This window comes from Oreochromis niloticus, linkage group LG11, assembly GCF_001858045.2.
Source record: "Oreochromis niloticus isolate F11D_XX linkage group LG11, O_niloticus_UMD_NMBU, whole genome shotgun sequence".
NCBI lineage: Eukaryota > Metazoa > Chordata > Actinopteri > Cichliformes > Cichlidae > Oreochromis > Oreochromis niloticus.
The window spans coordinates 7,509,171-7,526,795 of record NC_031976.2 but is presented as its reverse complement, the minus strand read 5'-3'; the positions used below and the strand labels follow the sequence as shown (position 1 = coordinate 7,526,795).

The 17,625-nt window shown below is 41.0% G+C and overlaps 2 protein-coding genes across 2 annotated transcripts; both read left to right on the top strand.

The window, feature by feature from the left end:
* The first annotated feature begins 2,624 nt into the window (after positions 1–2,624).
* Positions 2,625–11,453, top strand: wdtc1 (WD and tetratricopeptide repeats 1). The gene is made up of 16 exons (XM_005456727.3): positions 2,625–2,792; positions 3,300–3,442; positions 3,524–3,607; positions 3,705–3,751; positions 4,986–5,097; positions 6,998–7,185; positions 7,287–7,469; positions 7,625–7,719; positions 7,822–7,937; positions 8,052–8,127; positions 8,206–8,302; positions 8,396–8,566; positions 8,664–8,899; positions 9,140–9,305; positions 10,289–10,481; positions 10,640–11,453. The coding sequence occupies exons 2-16, from the start codon at positions 3,377–3,379 to the stop codon at positions 10,835–10,837; spliced, it is 2,028 nt and encodes a 675-aa protein (XP_005456784.1). The 5' UTR covers positions 2,625–2,792; positions 3,300–3,376; the 3' UTR covers positions 10,838–11,453.
* Positions 11,454–12,246: 793 nt separating this feature from the next.
* On the top strand, positions 12,247–17,625 carry LOC100711495 (transmembrane protein 222). The gene is made up of 6 exons (XM_003452079.4): positions 12,247–12,860; positions 13,033–13,117; positions 13,429–13,460; positions 13,555–13,651; positions 13,923–14,053; positions 16,815–17,625. Exons 1-6 carry the CDS (start codon positions 12,742–12,744, stop codon positions 16,900–16,902), a joined length of 552 nt encoding a protein of 183 aa, XP_003452127.2. The 5' UTR covers positions 12,247–12,741; the 3' UTR covers positions 16,903–17,625.

Here is a 17,625-nt window from a genome sequence, read left to right as displayed (position 1 = left end):
TGAACACGCACACACAAACACACACAGTGTAAGTCTATGAAAGTAAAAAGGGTTCTGAGTCTGCTTTTGAATGCAAACACACTTATAATTGACCTCAGGTCAGCGGGCAAATCGTTCCAAAGAACAGGACCACAGTTTCTGAAAGTACCCGTAGCACACTTTTATGTAATACTAGGAGTAGGTAAAAGATCTGCGCCTGATGACATGAGAGGTCTCTCTGGGTTAAACAGAAGGAAGTTAAAGTTAATTCAGCGTGGAACTGGGAGCTAATTAAGTTATTTCAATAGATGTTCAAGTTTCCATGTGCGGTTAAGGACTCTGGTAGTGGCTCATTCCACTGATCCTTTAGATAATCCGGTTAACAGAGTGTTACAGATTAACCTGCTTGACATGAATGCATAGACCAATCTGTCAGAGTCAGTCTGATATAAAAATGTTCTTATGTTTTATTTTATTTGTTTATTCATTTATTTAATTTTTCAGTAGTTGAAAGCAGTTCTGGTGACCTTATTGACACTATACTATTATTTCTTTTTTATATACAATACTGTGCAAAAGTTTTAGGCAGATGTGAAAAATGCTGTAAACAAAGAATGATTTCAGAAATATAAATGATTGTTTATTGGCCCCAAATGTATTCTGCAGCAGGACAATGACCCCAAACATACAACCAAAGTCATTAAGAACTATCTTCAGCGTGAAAACGAACAAGAAGTACTGGAAGCGATGGTATAGCCCCAACAGAGCCCTGATCTCAACATCATTGAGTGTGTCTGGGATTATATTAAGAGACAGAAGGATGTGAGGAAGCCTACATCCACAGAAAATCTGTGGTTAGTTCTCCAAGATGTTTGGAACAACCTACCAGCCGAGTTCCTCCAAAAACTGTGTGCAAGTGTACCTAGAAGAATTGATGCTGTTTTGAGGTCAAAGGGTGGTCACAGCAAATATTGATTTGATTTAGATTTCTCTTTTGTTCATTCACTGTATTTTGTTGATTGATGAAAATAAATGATTAACACTTCCATTTTTGAAAGCATTCTTTGTATATAGCATTTCTCCTCACCTGCCTAAAACAATTGCACAGTACTATAGATACAAAAGTAGGAATAATATACTATACTTCATACTGCTAGCACATGAAATTATCAGTTAACAATCGTGCCAACATTCTGATTTCTCAAGTGTCAAATTTCAAAAAGAAAATCCTGATTTGCAGCACACGTTACCCTATGATGGCAGATGTTGAGTATTACAAATGTCAGTTTCTTAACTTCCTGCAACAAACAAACTCAGCATATGTAGCACTTTCACTTCTCTTTTTCGAGCCAAGTTTGGTAAGAACTGAAAAAAGAACCATAGTATTGTAGAGTAGAGCAGAATCGAGTATTACTGACCCCTGAAAAAGCACAAGTAATCATTGCAAACTTTAAAGAGACTATTATTACAGCTCATGACTTTTATGTTCTTTTAGAGTTTCACAAGTTTCTGAAGAACTCTAATATCTGAATATTAAACTTACTACTTTGCTGCATCTTTATTTAAGGTTTGTAAAAACACATGCAATGAGATCCAGGCTTAACAATTACTATTAAAGAAAAACTAAAAGTTGTAACTATTATCTTTTTTTTAAAAGTAGTTCAGAAAAGACAGACCTAAAAACAAAATAAAGCCAAATAATGCATATATATATATATTTATTTATTTATTTTAAATATGTAAGAGAGTTTGTATTGTTTGTATTCATACCATAATTCACAAAGTCAGATACTTTATCAGTGGGTTGTAAATACCCCAGGTTGTTTTAATTGAACTCAGACTGTTCCACTCATACACACATAGGTCTGCTTGGTCACTTAAAAACTCTGCCCGCCCTCTTAATTTGACTGCTTTTTTGCATAAGGAAACTCTCCTTCCTCATTCACTGTGTGAAGTACATGATGAAATTACTCTTATTGTTTTCACTCATTAATTTACAAAATCTCCTTCTTTTTTGATGCTCCCTTTAAGGGTCACCACAGCAGATCATCTGGCTCCATCTCACCCTACCCCCAGCATTCTTCTCTGTTACCCTGACCTTCTGCGTGACCGCCTTCACTACATCTGTAACCTCCTCTGGGGTCTTTCTATTTTCCTCTATCCTGGCAGATTTATATTCAACATCCCACTATCCCTCTTCTGCTTACCATCTGAGCCTTGCCTCTCTAATGTTGTCTCCAAACGGTTTTTAATCCTCCTCATCCCGGTCTCTCCCAATGAAAACGTTAACATCCTTAACTCTGCCACCTCCAGCGCCACCTTCTGTCTTTTTGTTAGTGCCACCATCTCCAAACCAGCCATCACAGCATCATAGCAGGTCTCACTACCTCATGTAAACCATCCCTATTTTCAAAGTCACGATCCTTACTTACACTTGATTCACCTACACAACACTATTCACAAATCCTTCCTTCAAGATTACCATCAAATTACAAAATAATACTATGTATTGCTTAAACATTTGGCAAATACATGTTACATTCTTTGTTGTAGTGCTCCTTTATTAAACGTTACTTAAAAATGATTTTATTCTGAGATGCTTTTATTGTGATGTCCAAACAGACCGGAAGAGTTTGGTGTGTTTTTAGCTGGCGGAACAAAGTTGCGTGCTTATGTGCAGTGGGAGGAGGGTTGTATTCAGGTCTGCGAAGGTATTAGCGAGTATCCTGTCAACAAAGTCACACAGAGTGCAATTTGTGACTTTTACTAAATGGACATTTCTTGACAGAGGCTTCTTTAGCTCGAGGGAAAAGGTGAGTTTTGTTTAACGGTCGTAAATTATCACCAAAGCGTTGCAAATGTTAACGTTATATGAAGTGGATGTTTTGTTTAGCTAGCAAGGTAACGCCAGTACGCTAACGCCAGCTTCTTGGTGAACGACAGGTCTCTCAAAGGCCCTGTGCACGGGTCGTTAACCATTCTCGTAGGCTAATGGGGCTTTAGATTTTAAATAATTGTTAGTTTTTTGCAAAACTGTCAGTTGTTGTATTCCCAGAGCTGCGTTGCTAACATTAGCCTGGTTAGCTAATGAAGTCGCATTGTAGGTGACGGGAGCAAATACGATCTGTAGACCAGCTAGCGGTATGTTTTGTACCTATGTCAGAGGAGCAACAAAAAATCGGTGAATAATTCACATGCCGGAGTATAATGTCAACTTTTTACTTATTTTTTTTTTAAGCTGACATTGACGCTATACCTGTGTAAGATCTCTGTCTTCTAACAAGTCTCTGCTCTGCCTTAATGCATTCTGCGTTTTACAGCTTGGTCACAAGGAAAAAAAGAGTAAATGACACCTGACCTCTGACCCTTGGAAACCTCCAGCCTCGAAACCTAATTTATGTTTTGCGGTGAGGCCATGACTACTGCCAACATCTCCAGAGATATCCTGCACAGGCAGATCAGGGTACGTAAGAACCGTCCAGAGCCAGTGTGATCATTCCCGTCTGATGGAGAGTCTGATGGAGATGTGCTCTTTTGTCTTTAGGACAAGAGAGCTGCAAGCTTCCAAAGGTTCTACCATGTGACCGACCCCTTCATCAAGAGACTTGGACTGGAGGCTGAGCTTCAGGTCACTGATGACATGACATATTTTTCTGTAAACACATTGGGACACTTTTTTTCTTTTGTTATCTTCGTCTGACCCTCAATGTCATCTATTTCAACAGGGCCACACAGGCTGTGTGAACTGTTTGGAGTGGAATGAACGTGGAGAGTAAGTCATCAAACATCTTATCCCGTGATTTACTTTCAACCCTGTATGTACAGTGAATTTCTGTTATATCTGTCCAGATAAAGTTTGCATCCTGTTCACTTTATGCTTGGATTTTAAATGTCACAGTTTTACTGTCAGTGTTGGGTCTAACATGTTTCAAAGTAATGTGTTAATATAATCACATTATATATTTTTTTGGTAATGTAATGCATTACTCACTAATTACAATACAGTTACAGTTATGTCATTACTTGAATTACAAAGGCTCTTCAGTTATCTATCTGCTTGAGTTCAGTTATCTATCTATCTGCTTCTATCTGTTAACACACACTAACACACACCGAGCTGCTTGTTACCTATGTGCACGACAGGCTGCTAGAAAGAAAAACACTTTGTTTTTCGCTTTTAAAAAAAATGCTTTTAAGGAGCAGAAATATGGTTATTACTTTTATTTTTATTGCACAAAAGGACAAGAGTGCCACGATGAATTACAAACTGCATGTAGGACAGAAACATCTGCATTATACACAAAGCTAGACAAGAAACCCAGAATAATGTCAAAGTTTAGTGTATGGCAATCCCAGCCCAGCAGCCAGAGCCTGAACTTTAAAAGGCAGTGATGTGTAGTCGGGCTTACAGACTCCATTTCTACCTGTACATATTTCTGCAGTAGAATCACTGTGGCGATAGCTTTAAAGACCCTTTCAACTTTTCTTTGTGTTGTTTGCTTTGTTTTCATATGTAAAAACTAAAAGAAAGATTGTATTTGTGTCCTCATTAGGGTTTTGTTTTGGTGTGTGGAACTGTAACCTCAGTTTTATATTAGTTACCTGGTAATTAATTATGTGACAGTGTGTTTCAGTAATTTTATGTACTACATAAATTTTAAGAAAAGTAACAAGTAATGTTTAATACATTACTTTTTTCCTAGTAACAACCCCAACATTGTGTACTAATTAGTAAAAGTCGTCTCACTCGCCATGTTTTTCAGTGATGTGAGTCTGCTTCTTTCGTAATCTGACACCTTCAGCACACCAGGAGGGATCAGTTTAACATAAAAATATTGCATCCATTCTAAAGTGAATCTAGCAACATGGATCCAGTTGCTTATTAGTTAGTTCTAATACCTGTAATATAATGTGTAAATGTAATAAATCAACCAAAAAAAGGTGCATACCTTAAAGAAATGCTGCTTGGCTTCTTTGAATTGTTATTATTTTTTCCTTGTTCTCAGTCTGCTGGCTTCAGGCTCGGATGATCAACATGCCATTATCTGGGATCCATTCAGGCACAAGAAGCTAACAACTATGCACACAGGTCATGCAGCTAACATATTCTCTGTAAAGGTAAGGAGAACAAATTCTACAGTGTACTGGATGGTGCCTGAGCTTAGAAACATATTAATACTGCAGTCATTGCACAATTGAGGCTGCCTTGTTGCTCTTCCTCAAGGTTAAATACTAAAATACAGCAGAGAATAATTTTCACTGTGATCTGCAGTAGGGTTGGGCCATATCATACCGTTCACGGTAATACCGGTATAATGTTAGGCAATGATAAGAAAGTGAAATATCGCGATAGAATATGGGTAAAGCGCGCATGCGCTGTGCCTTTGTTTTCATACACACATGGCGGAAAAAGCATGGCGGCGACGGAGAATGAGAAGGGCGAAAGCGGATCGTTGAATGAAACAGATGAATCAGAATTGGTTTGTAAAAATGGTGCAACTTCAGTGGTGTGGAACTGGTTTGGCTTTCGTCCGTCAGAAACACACCAAAGCACAATTTTTGGCAGAGCATGCAAGCGGGCCGTCGTTATTACTGTTTATACCAAACCAATTTTAGGTGGTACACGGCGCTCAAAGATCTGTCAAAAATGTTTCAGTACGACTTTGCTAAGCTACAAAGCTCCACCGCTTGATGGATTGTCGGAGCATTACGTCTATTGTAGTCGGGAGCCTCGCAGAGTGATACGTACCGTGCTTTAACATAATAGTACCACATTGTGTGTGTGTATAACCTCTTTTTGTGGATATTATACATGGTTATGCTGAGGAAGTTTCCACTGGAAATGCCTTTTGGTTAAACTGTCAGCAAGGAATTTGCATTTGCACTGTTTTTATATAGCTTTAATGCAAATAAAAAACAGCTGCTTTTTTAAGTGAAAATACACTGATGGGATTTTTTTTTTGTACTAATAAAGATGTGGAGTTGTAAAGTATTTTGTCTCGCGTCAATTATATCGTCAGTTATATAGTTATCGCAAATTTTTGAATATATATTGTGATAAATATTTTTGGCCATGTTGCCCTGCCCTAATCTGCAATGTGATCAAAGCTCACAGCATGTTGGTGCACTCGTAGCCTGCAGGTTTGTAGACCCACATCTACATGTTGTAGCTGTTTACTGTCACTTGGGGTCAGTGTTAGAAATATGTGGGACAATGAGAGTGTTGTGTGGTTCACTCTTGTTTGTTTCTGCTGTTCTTTTTTAGCTTAGTACCTGCTGTGGAAAAAAAAAAAAAAAAAAAAAAAAAGTTTTAAAAACTTTTTTTTTTTACCGTCACCAGTGGTGGGCACACATCTCTTAAATGACCGTAACTCTGTTACTGTTTGTACTGGAGACAAAATTCAAACAGTTTTGGAAAGAAGAGAAGGCTAGCTTTATGACGATGTTCAGTGTATCACAGTAGTGCAAAGCATTCTCAAGGTAGCCCCTAGATTTTACCATGTGAGCCTCACATTACCGTGAGATAACACAAAATTACCATTTTGGGCTACAGATAAAACTCATTGGAATTAATTTGTAACTTTCCCAATTCTGTATGATGCTTGGCAATTATATCACTATTTATTTCAAAGATGAGCCTTTCTGAAACATTGTGTGTGTATACTTAGTGGGGATGTGCTGTTTGTAAGATTTTGGGTCAGTGCCAGTGTTTACAGCTCAGGTTTTTAAAAGGCAGTGTAACAAATTGATCTTCATTATGAATAAATACCTCCTATTTTAAAGTATATCAACCTTTATTTGGTACTTTTAAGTGAGTACAGAATCAAACGCAGTCCTCGTATCTGTCTCAGATATGAGGACTATTAAACCGAACATGCCCTACAGATGATCATTGGACTCTGTCAGCTTATTTACTAATCAGCTGGTCGCCTCATGTCAACAGTGTCAATATGAGCCAATAAAGTGTTGGATCTTAGTTCTTATCAGTTCACTTTGGTATTTTTATCTGTCCATGCAGTTCCTGCCTCACTCTGGAGACAGAATTTTGGTAACGGGTGCAGCCGACACAAAAGTCCACGTGCATGACCTGACAGTGAAGGAAACCATCCATATGTTTTCTGATCATACAAATAGAGTTAAACGCATCGCCACAGCACCCATGTGGCCCAACACCTTCTGGAGTGCTGCGGAGGACGGCATCATCAGGTTAGACCAAAGAGATCAAAAATGTATTAAAGTCAAATGTTATATTGGCAACGGGTGGTTTTGCCAAGGTAATATGTGCATGTTGTCCTTGTTCACTGCAGACAGTACGACCTGAGGGAGAACAGTAAACACTCGGAGGTGCTGATCGACCTCACAGAGTTCTGTGGTCAGCTCGTCGAGGCCAAGTGTTTAGCTGTTAACCCACGGGACAACAACTACCTGGCTGTGGGAGCCAATGGGCCTTTTGTACGTCTGTACGACATCAGGATGATACACAACTACAGGTGAGTTTGGCTTTTTCATGCTATTCTGTGGTAGTGAGTACTCGGCAAACTGTCAAATAAAGCGCTTTGTAGTTACTCTGTGGTGCATTCCAAGTTTTGACAAGGAGGTGCAGAACTGTACTTTAAACTTTTTTTTGCTGTTGTTCCTCACACAGGAAATCTTTGAGTCAAAGCACATCAGCAGCTGTGCACACATTCTGTGAAAGGCAGAAGCCCATCCCAGATGGAGCTGGGCAGTATTATGTTGCAGGTGTGTATACAGATAAATTGTCTGGAATCAAATTCTTTTAATGGGTGCATTTATATTCTGGACTGTGGTTTTATACCATTACCATCTGACTGAATGTTTCAGGTCACCTGCCGGTGAAACTCCCTGACTACAATAACCGCCTGAGGGTCCTGGTTGCCACCTATGTTACTTTCAGTCCTGATGGCACCGAGCTGCTTGTTAACATGGGCGGGGAACAGGTAATGCATCTCCAAACAGAGAGGGAACCATGTGAGAATCGCAGTGGCATTCTTATGGGATTGTTTTACTGTCCGTGTTATAATGTTTTTCTTGTGTGTTTATGGTTCTTATAGGTGTATCTGTTTGACTTGACATTCAAACAGAGGCCATATACATTCTTGCTTCCAAAGAAATGCCAGTCGTCAACAGGTAGATACTAAACCTTGAATTTCACACCAACTCCAAAGTACGTGAAGGATGCCGATTATTGAATCTCTTGCTTTCCAGGAGATGTGCAGAATGGAAAGACGACAAACGGCGTCTCCAATGGAATTCACCTGCCAGCTGGCCACATTCGCTTTGCTGGGAGCAAAATGCAGTCTAGGTAAACGTCGGCTCTTTCCACTACACGTCTGTTGACTGAGGTTATACATTTGAATTTATGTCAAAATATCTGCTTTTCCCTTTTCTCTTTCAGTTCTAATGAACTCCCTCCTCACCTGGAGAAGATAAAACAGCAAGCTAATGATGCTTTTGCACGGCAGCAGTGGACACAGGCAATCCAGCTGTACAGTTTAGGCATTCATCAGGCGAGCAGCAACGCCATGTTGTACGGGAACAGAGCTGCGGCCTATATGAAACGCAAGTGGTACGCGTTGTTGTTTCAGTGCAGAGGAATGATGGGTTTTCTTATTCTAAAACCTTTGGAAACCCTGAGTGTTTATGTTTTTCTATGTGATTCTTAGGGATGGAGACCATTATGATGCCCTCAGGGACTGTCTGAAGGCTCTGAGTCTAAACCCCAGTCATCTGAAAGCACATTTCAGGCTGGCACGGTGTCTGTTTGAGCTAAAATATGTGGCTGAGGCTCTGGAGTGTTTGGACGATTTCAAAGGGAAGTTTCCAGAGCAGGCGCACAGCAGTGCCTGCGATGCCTTAGATAAAGACATCAAGGCTGCTCTTTACTCCAAGTCAGAATCAGGTGGGAAAGAAAGAAATAGCTCTTGGCTAATTTTCAGTAACTCTCAGAGAATTTACACAGATAGATCTTGAAATAAACAGTTATATCACACTTCATTGGATAATTGCCATTATTTACAATGATTGTATGCTCACTAAAAAAACAGCTTTGTAGTACACGTGTCGTTTCTTTGTGTATATTTTAGTTTTAAAATCTGTGTTTATTACAGTAAAAAAAAAAAGCTTTTTTCTTTAAATGCAGAAGACAAAAAGGCCAACAGCTCCATCCGATTCCACTCGTTCAGTCGGAAAGAGTCCATTCCTGAAGATGAGCTGGAGCTGAGAGAGCGCAGCTTTGACTACAAACACAGATACTGCGGTCACTGTAACACCACCACCGACATCAAAGAAGCCAACTTTTTTGGAAGGTGGGTGAATCTCGTTGCCAGGCTGCTGTGTCATCACTAGGAGGCAGTCGTGAGCTCTGAAATGTAATGTGATCTTTATCTAAATGACACACTGCTCAAGCGATTATAAATAAAGCCAAGCCTTTAATAACACATTAACACCCTTGCACTCAGTAACTAGTCAAACCTCTTTTGCAGCAAAATCCTCAAACAGCTTTGAAAGTAGCTGCACAGGAGTAAAGTGTTCTTTCTTTTTTTTTTTCTTTTTTTTTTCTTTTTTTTTAAATTTTTTTAATTTTTTTTTTTTTTTTAAGTAAAGTGTTCTTTATTACAAAGCTGCGGAATCTCAGCCATATTTTTAACATGTGTGAGCAGCTTTTTGGGGGGCTGATTAACAGCTTCTTTGTTTGATTACTATTTGGGCTTTTTTTTTTTTTTTTTTATTAACATAATTTTGTTCTATTAGTTTTACACAATCAACAGTACCTAAATCTAAACAAGTTGTTTGTTTAGTTTCTTTAGTCGTTCGTACTTTTAGGAGATGTTGGACTATGAAGCAGTTGTTTGTTTTTGCTGTTCAAAAGTGTGACTAAATCGTCCACTTCCCATGACATTATAACAGTCAGAATATATTCTAATCAACACCAACTCACGCTGTGGCTCATTTAGTTTACCTTTAAATAAACACAAAACTTTATTATGTGTTTGATTAGTCAGAGTGCACTTCAACAGCTTAACGAGACTGGTTTTTGATACCACGGGCCAAAGGAGGTACTGTATGCTGAGTGACGGTAGAAAATGGCACGCTGCTGTTGCTTAACCTTCACCTCAGCTGTTCTCAGTACTGTACACATCTGCACAGTGAAGTCGACATTCTATGAAAGAAGTTCAATGTAAAACGATTGCACAATTTTCCGAGTAAATATTTAAATTCCCTGTAAAAGGTTTGTGTCCCAGGAACGTGGCTCATCAGGCAGGTCTGAATGGATTCTTTTTCTCCACAGCAAAGGCCAGTATATTGTAAGTGGCTCAGATGATGGCTCTTTCTTTATCTGGGAAAAAGAAACAACCAATCTTGTGAGGATCCTGCAGGGGGATGAGTCCATAGTCAACTGCCTACAGCCGCACCCCAGCTACTGCTTCCTGGCTACTAGCGGTATCGACCCTGTCGTTCGGTTATGGAACCCCAGGCCAGAGGTAAACAGAGGAAACTCCTCTATGTGCAGACTTGGCAGACTTGGTCTTGACATGCTTTGGGAGTGTGTTAAGGAGATGGCATTAATTAAAAAGATGGGTCATGCTGTGGGAATTATATTTAATCACTTCTTTTGTTTTTTCCTTTTTAAATACTGCAGACAGACAGCGAAAACGGGCGTGTAGTGGAAGACATGGAGGGAGCTGCTCAGGCTAATCAGCGGCGCATGAACGCGGATCCGCTCGAGGTCATGCTGCTTAACATGGGCTATCGCATCACAGGCCTGCGTGGCGTCGGTCCAGATGGTTCGGACGATGAAGACAGCTCAGAGGGACAAGTACAGTGCAGGCCCAGCTAAGCAAACAGTCATCCATTCTGCAGAATGGATTTTAGGAAGCAAAGCACTCTACTAGCTCCTGTTTGAATCTGAAATCCCCTCGCCCTCCTCCCCGGCCCCGTCTGACAGAACATTGAGTGAATGTCGTGTCACATCTCTGCACTATGCATCACCCTCCCCTGTCCTGTGAGAGGACTGGTGGAGACCACTTTTGGGGGGAGAGGAATTCATGGAGGGTTGCGGCAGCACCCTTCCCGCCCCTTTGAAGCACCTACAACACCTCAGCCCGTCCCTCCCTCCACCCTGCGGTGGCAGTGGGATGACTTTGAGGAGAGCACCTTCAAACTTCACTCCCCCACTTTCTCACAAAGAAGGAGGAGTTCAGCACTTATCGCTCCTCAGGTTTATGTTGGAGAGGCGCGTATCTGGTGACCTATTTTCAGGTCGGCGTGTGGCCACACGGTCAGAATCAGATCTCTGACCCGAAAACAGCGTATTTGTTACAACTCCTGTCTGCTCAGCAGTCGGAGCAAAGCGTCACAGTACCCACTCATCTCGGAAAGGCTGCACACCCAAGTTATTTAAGTTAGCCTCGATCCTATTTTCCGTTGGAGTTTTGGCCACCGGAAGGCTAGAATTAACTCGCTCTTTAAGTTGTGAACGCTGCCAGAGTTGCTCTAATGAAATGTATTTATATGCTTTGTTTAGTTTACAACTGTCAGGAGGAAGGAAAAAAAAACATGGGTTCTTCTGCCAAAGGTTGCCATCTGTCACGTAAACAGCCAAGGATTAATGTTCGACTTCTTTGTTTCATTGAAACATAACTTTGGCTCCTTTTAGTTAAGAGGTTTTCTTACAATAGATTATTGACAGGTCAAAGAAAGCAGCTTTCTAATACAGTTTTTTTTCTTCTAGTCCTGTTGATTACACATCATTTGAGATGAAGTGTCAATGTCATTTTTGGGGGGAAGGGGGCAGTGTTAGGGTTCCTGCCTACTAGCTGCGTGGATCTAGCATTAGTCCTCTGCTGCAGCCAGGTGTTCAGTCCTGCTTGCATGAGACTTGTCTGAGCATAGATGCAGGGCAATAAAAGAGCACAGTCACAAGCCATCCAGTGCTCGCTGGGTCTTCTTTACCCTTAGATAGGGTAAATGTTCAAGAATGGAGTCCTCAGCTACATGCATCACTAAGGCTTCCATGCGTTTTCATTTGTTCATTAATTTGAGATGCTCCGTTTTCTTTGAGGAATCCTGTAAGACCTTTGTGGCAAACAGAACAAAGAATAAAAATTATTGAACACCACCTCAGTATCCTTTTGATTCATTGTTTGTTTCATCTGTTTGCCCATTTTAGCGTGGCAGTTACACAACGCGTACAGTAGCACTTAGTTTTATCTAGGTTAGGAGGAGCCCCATTCATCAGTGTCCGCTCTTTTTGCTGACTGTCGGGCAACAAATGCGAGCACGGTACATCACAAGCAAGTTAAGTGAGCATCTCATGCGCCCGTATGCTTCGCAATAATGAGGTGACCCATCTGTGGGAGAAGCTAGTGCAGGTAACTGTGTAGCAACAACGCTGGGCTGGAAAAGCAAGTGTTTAGCAGATGTTTCATTGATGTGGTGAATTAAACGCAGAATACACAAAGCAGTCAGTTTTACAGTGAAATGAGAGCATTATGCATGGATATAAAGACTATCGCAATACATGAAAACGACAAAAAATACATATTTTTTAGATTTGTTATAGAGGTAAACGGCTAGGGCTCTGCAGCTAATATTAAATCCCTCCTCGCCGACCGTAAACGCCGCAACCGACGAACAGATGGCCCGTGCTGCGTTCACGGACAGACAGTTGGCGGAGGTGGCTGCGTACCTCCGCTGCTGTGCGTCACTGCCGTTCATCTCCCTCTGTCACTCTAGGCTGTGATGGCGGAGGCGAACGATACCGACGTAATGATGAGCTACCACGGTGATTTCCCAAAAAACGACAGAAAAAGCAGCCGCTACCCTTTCTGCGTTGTCTGGACACCTATTCCCATTTTAACGTAAGAGGCTACTGCAGTATTCCTGCTCCTGTTCTGTGGCAGCAGATGAAACGAGGCTATGTTTATCTTATCCGCTAATACTGTTTCCTTTTAATGGTACTGCGTTAGTTGTTTTGCTGGACATTCAGACGTACAGTAATTGCCTCGTGTGTCATTTGCGTGCGTCCTGCAGGTGGGTGCTCCCCTTCATCGGTCACATGGGCATATGCACTTCTGCTGGAGTCATACGAGATTTCGCAGGGTCATATTTTGTCTCGGTGAGCACTGCTTTTGCATCGAGTTTTTCACATCACCGCATAGAGACTAATGTTAAAGTGCTAGACCTTCTCAGTAGGAGTCTCAAGCATAGATTCGCATTAGAGGTGGGAAGCAATTTGAATATGGTACTGGTATTGGATCAGTACTACTGTGTTATAAAATATGTTTAGCCTTTTTCTACCTTTATAAGTTTAAAGTATCAGTATCGGTGTTGGTATTGACAATACTGGCCCTGTATTTACTTGGTATTGGATCATACTAAAATTTGCATACAGCACTAATTCACATGCATGATTTCCGCTCTTTCCAGGAGGATAACATGGGGTTTGGTAGACCCACAAAGTAAGTTTATTGTTGATATTATTGTCTTTTAACAAGTAGGTGGGAGCAGAGATAACACATTAACTCACTGGTTTACTTTAAAACAATACTGCAGGTATTGGAAGCTTGATGTGGATAAAGTGTGTGGTAATGGTGCAGCTACATGGGACAAAGCGGTGCACGATGCATCAGAGGAGTACAAATGCAGGCCGGTAAGATTGTTGTATTTAGCATTATCTTATTAATTAATTAACAAATTTCTGGATTGTGTTTATGGAAGGCCTTCAGTGCCAAAATGAATTAAATGTTTGTTTAATTAATTACAATTAAAAAATATTTTTAAATATGTAATAATATTTAATTATAGTTTTAATTAATTAATTATATAATAATGTATTTATTTAATTCATTTTGACACTAGTCACCCTCCTTACACATTAGTGATTTAATAATAAATACTTATTTATTTACTTTTTGTCGAAGCACAATCTATGCTTTGATAACTGCCATTCCCACGTTGCCATGGCCCTCAACCTGATGCGCTACGACAACAGCACTTCCTGGAACATGGTGAACCTGTGTGTACTGTCTCTCATTAACGGGAAACACGTAAGGTAAATATTTTGGTCATTTATTCTAGCACTGCAGGAATAAAATACATGTATGAATGATAAGAGCAGATAGACACAGATCACTATTCACACTGTCACTGCTACTGCAGCCTAACCCAACATGCATGTCTCCGGACTGTGGGAGGAAGTCTGAGTACCCAGAGAGAACATGTGAACTCTACAAAGAAAGGCCCCTGTTGGTGGGTGGAGCAACAGTGCTAAACACTGCAGCGCCCTCCCGCCACTCATACTACATGCTACCATTTAGAGTCATCCAAGGAAAGCTGGAAACCAATAATGAACGGGCATGATCTTTTGGCTTGGTTAACTTTCACATTTGTCAAGCTATTATTAATGCTGAAAGATTTATACAGGTTATGTTTTTTTAGTAAGATTGTGCAATAAAGAAGACATTCTGCACATGCTGCAACAGCATCGCTTCACAGTGAAAGAACCCAGCTGTGAAACTCGTCTGCCTGCAGTCCAAGCATGCCACCCTCCGGACAATATTTGGTGTATTTTTAGGGCCTTAAACTGTTGCACAGGTGAAATCCTCTATCAAACTTTCAAAAGTTATCAGCTGATCTCCTCAGCTCCCAAACCCTTACACATTGTTGCTAAAAGAAGAAATGAGGCAACACGTAGGGAATCATACCCCTATCCCACCTCTTTTGAAACATCTAGTTAGAATCAAATTGAGCATGAGCAACGTAAATATTGTACGTTTTATTTATAGTTTACACAATGTCACATCTTTTCTGAAAACAGGTTGTATATAATTAATGATTAATTTGCTAGTGTTTATAGTTCGAGCTGTGCTTTACATTCACTGGGCAAATCTTTCAGTTTGGTTTTTGTCCCTGGTTTTGTACATCAGGAGCAATTCTGGCTTTCAAATGTGTGAGTCAAGGGCACTTAAACCTTTTAACACAAGCTGTTTGCCTACTCACTCTACCACTTGACATGTAGTAGCCCCACCGGTGCTTATCTGCAATAAATCCCCTATTGTAAACAGGAAAATTTAAGTTCCAGTCATACTGGTTTTGTTTGAGCCAATTACACTGGTTTAGGTTGTCAAGTTTATTTAGTCAGTTACGACTGTGTAGAATACATTCACCAACTACTTTGGTAGGTACACCTTTTCAAAACAAGCTGCTGAAGTTCAAACCAAACCTCAGGACAGGAAAAACAGGTGACTTAAGTGAATGTGGCGCAGTTCTTGGTGCTGGACAGGCTGCTTCTGAGTATGTCAGAAACTGCTGATCTACACACTCATCTCTTTACAGGATTTACAGAGAATAATCTGACAAAGAGAAACTACCCAGTGAGAGGCATGTTCTTTGAAGCTAGAGGTCAGAGGACAATGGCTGGACTGCTTTGAGTTGATATAAAGGCAACATACCTTGCTTGTAACTCATTACAGCAAAGGTCTGCAAAAAAGGCATCTCTGAATGCACAACATGATGAATCATGAAGCAGATGGGCTACAAGCAGCAAAAGACAAAACTGTGTGCGACTCCTGCCAGCTGAAAAACGGAAACAGATGCTACAGTTCACACAAGCTCACCAGAATTGGACAATAGAAGATAAAATGTTGCCTGGTCTGATGAGTCTCAATTTCTGCTGTGAGATTGGATAGTAAGGTCAGAATTTGGGGTAAACAACATGAAAGCATGGATCAATCCTGCCTGGTATCAGTGTCCAGGCTGCTGCCTCTTAGTACCTGCTGAGCATCATTCCTACACCACAACCTACCTGAATATTGTTGTGCCCATTAGGACCACAGTACGCCCCTCTGCTTCTAGCAGGGTAACATGCCATGTCTAAAAGCTAGAATCACGTCAAACCAGTTTCTTAAGCATGACAATGAGTCCACTGTGCTCAAAAGACCTCCACAATCACCAGATCTTAATCCAGTAGAACACCTTTGGGATGTGGCGGAACAGGAGAGTCACACCACGGGTGTGCAGCTTACAGATCTGCAGCAGCTCTGCTATGCAGTCACGTCAACATGGACCAAAATATCCGAGGAATGTTTCCAGCACCTTGTTGAATCTTTGCTGTGACGAATTAAGGCAGGTCTGCCTCTGAAGGCAAAAGGGGTTTCAACCCAATACTACCAAGGTGTACCTAATAAAGTGTCCTGTGAGTGCACTAAACCCTCTATCATGGCAGGTTTCACTCTTTCAGACATCGGTACTACAAAGGGTGATACGAGTAGCTGTGCTAAGATTACAGTTTAACTGAAGGAGAACATTACTGTGCAGCACACCTGAAGCATCTTCATCACAACAGTCTGAACACAGTCTGTTAAATAGCTCTGCTGCTGGACGCTGGCGAGCATTAAGAGACATATGGCTCAGAGATCCTCCCTCATTATTCTCTGCTGACCCACATAGAGATTGCTGGCGTCACAGCTTGTGCTGCCTCTGCTCGTACGATCCTGTGGCACAGGAGTCTTTTAAACAGAAGGGGAGTCGTGCAATTAATCACAGACGGCAGCGCTCCCTCTGTGTAACAACTGGAGGTTAGTCCTCCGCTGGGGCTCCCCGCACACCGGCTGGGTGGACGGGGACAGTAGGACACAAGCTGGGGCTGCAGACACTATGTTAGATTGCACCATGTGACACCTCGGCACACCTCACATGTCCTTGTCTGCTGAAAGTATACCGGGAAAGAGCGTCCCCCCCCTCTCCTCTGCTGCATATCATCAATATCCAGGTGTTGAGAAGTACTCTAATTACTGTGTTTTTCCATCCTCCAGCTGGGCCGCTTTCCTCAAGACCTGGCTGCCCTTCGTCATGCTCAGCGGAGTCCTCGCCACCTTCATCCTCACGTTTAACTTACAGTAGTGCGGCAGGCAGTAGAACGAGCTGACTCAGGCTTTTTGGTTATACTTTATACACTGTCATTGACGTGAGGGGTGCGTTCTGATGGAACATTTGTTTGTGCACAAACTGAGTGACTGCCTCGTCATCTGTTGTGATGCATTTTCTAAGAGGGTATTAAAGGGCAAAGCCTAACTGTTTTGTTTTTTTTGGGGGGGGGGGCAGTTGAAATGAACAATTTGTCCTTCAATTATCGATATTTTGATTATTTCGTATTGTGTATTATGTTAGCAAGGCACGTTACAGTGTCTGCATTTGTGTTTTTCCTTTATTTCCCTTTGTTAATATTATCATGAAGGAGACGATGTCCAGATTAGACCCCAGTACAGTAACGCATTTCAGTTGCAGAGATGTATTTTTCATGAACAGCAGTGATGAATGTGTTTCCAGGCGAGCTAATATATATTTCAGTGACGAATCCATAGAAAACGGATTGCAAAATCTTCACGCTGGAAGTATTCATCAATTATTTGTCTTAGAAATATGAGCAGCTAGACCAAAGATAGAATGATGGAAGACCTGCATGTGAAAAATTAGGGTATTGCGTTCCCTCGAATACATTTTCCTCCTGAATAAGATGCTTTTATGTTAAGTGACTTCTTTTTTGTTAGTTTTTGCTTTTCTGCAGTAAGAAATTTTAATGATTTCCTTGTGCATCCTCACACTTGATCCTGCCAAGTTATATGA

Coding starts and splice junctions, on each gene's coding strand:
- wdtc1 (XM_005456727.3), top strand. CDS start 3,377: ATGTTTTGCGGTGAGGCCATGACTACTGCCAACATCTCCAGAGATATC. Junction 3,443..3,523: donor TCCTGCACAGGCAGATCAGG/GTACGTAAGAAC, acceptor TTTTGTCTTTAG/GACAAGAGAGCTGCAAGCTT. Junction 8,303..8,395: donor GGGAGCAAAATGCAGTCTAG/GTAAACGTCGGC, acceptor TTTCTCTTTCAG/TTCTAATGAACTCCCTCCTC.
- LOC100711495 (XM_003452079.4), top strand. CDS start 12,742: ATGGCGGAGGCGAACGATACCGACGTAATGATGAGCTACCACGGTGAT. Junction 13,652..13,922: donor AGGAGTACAAATGCAGGCCG/GTAAGATTGTTG, acceptor TTTTTGTCGAAG/CACAATCTATGCTTTGATAA. Junction 14,054..16,814: donor ATTAACGGGAAACACGTAAG/GTAAATATTTTG, acceptor TCCATCCTCCAG/CTGGGCCGCTTTCCTCAAGA.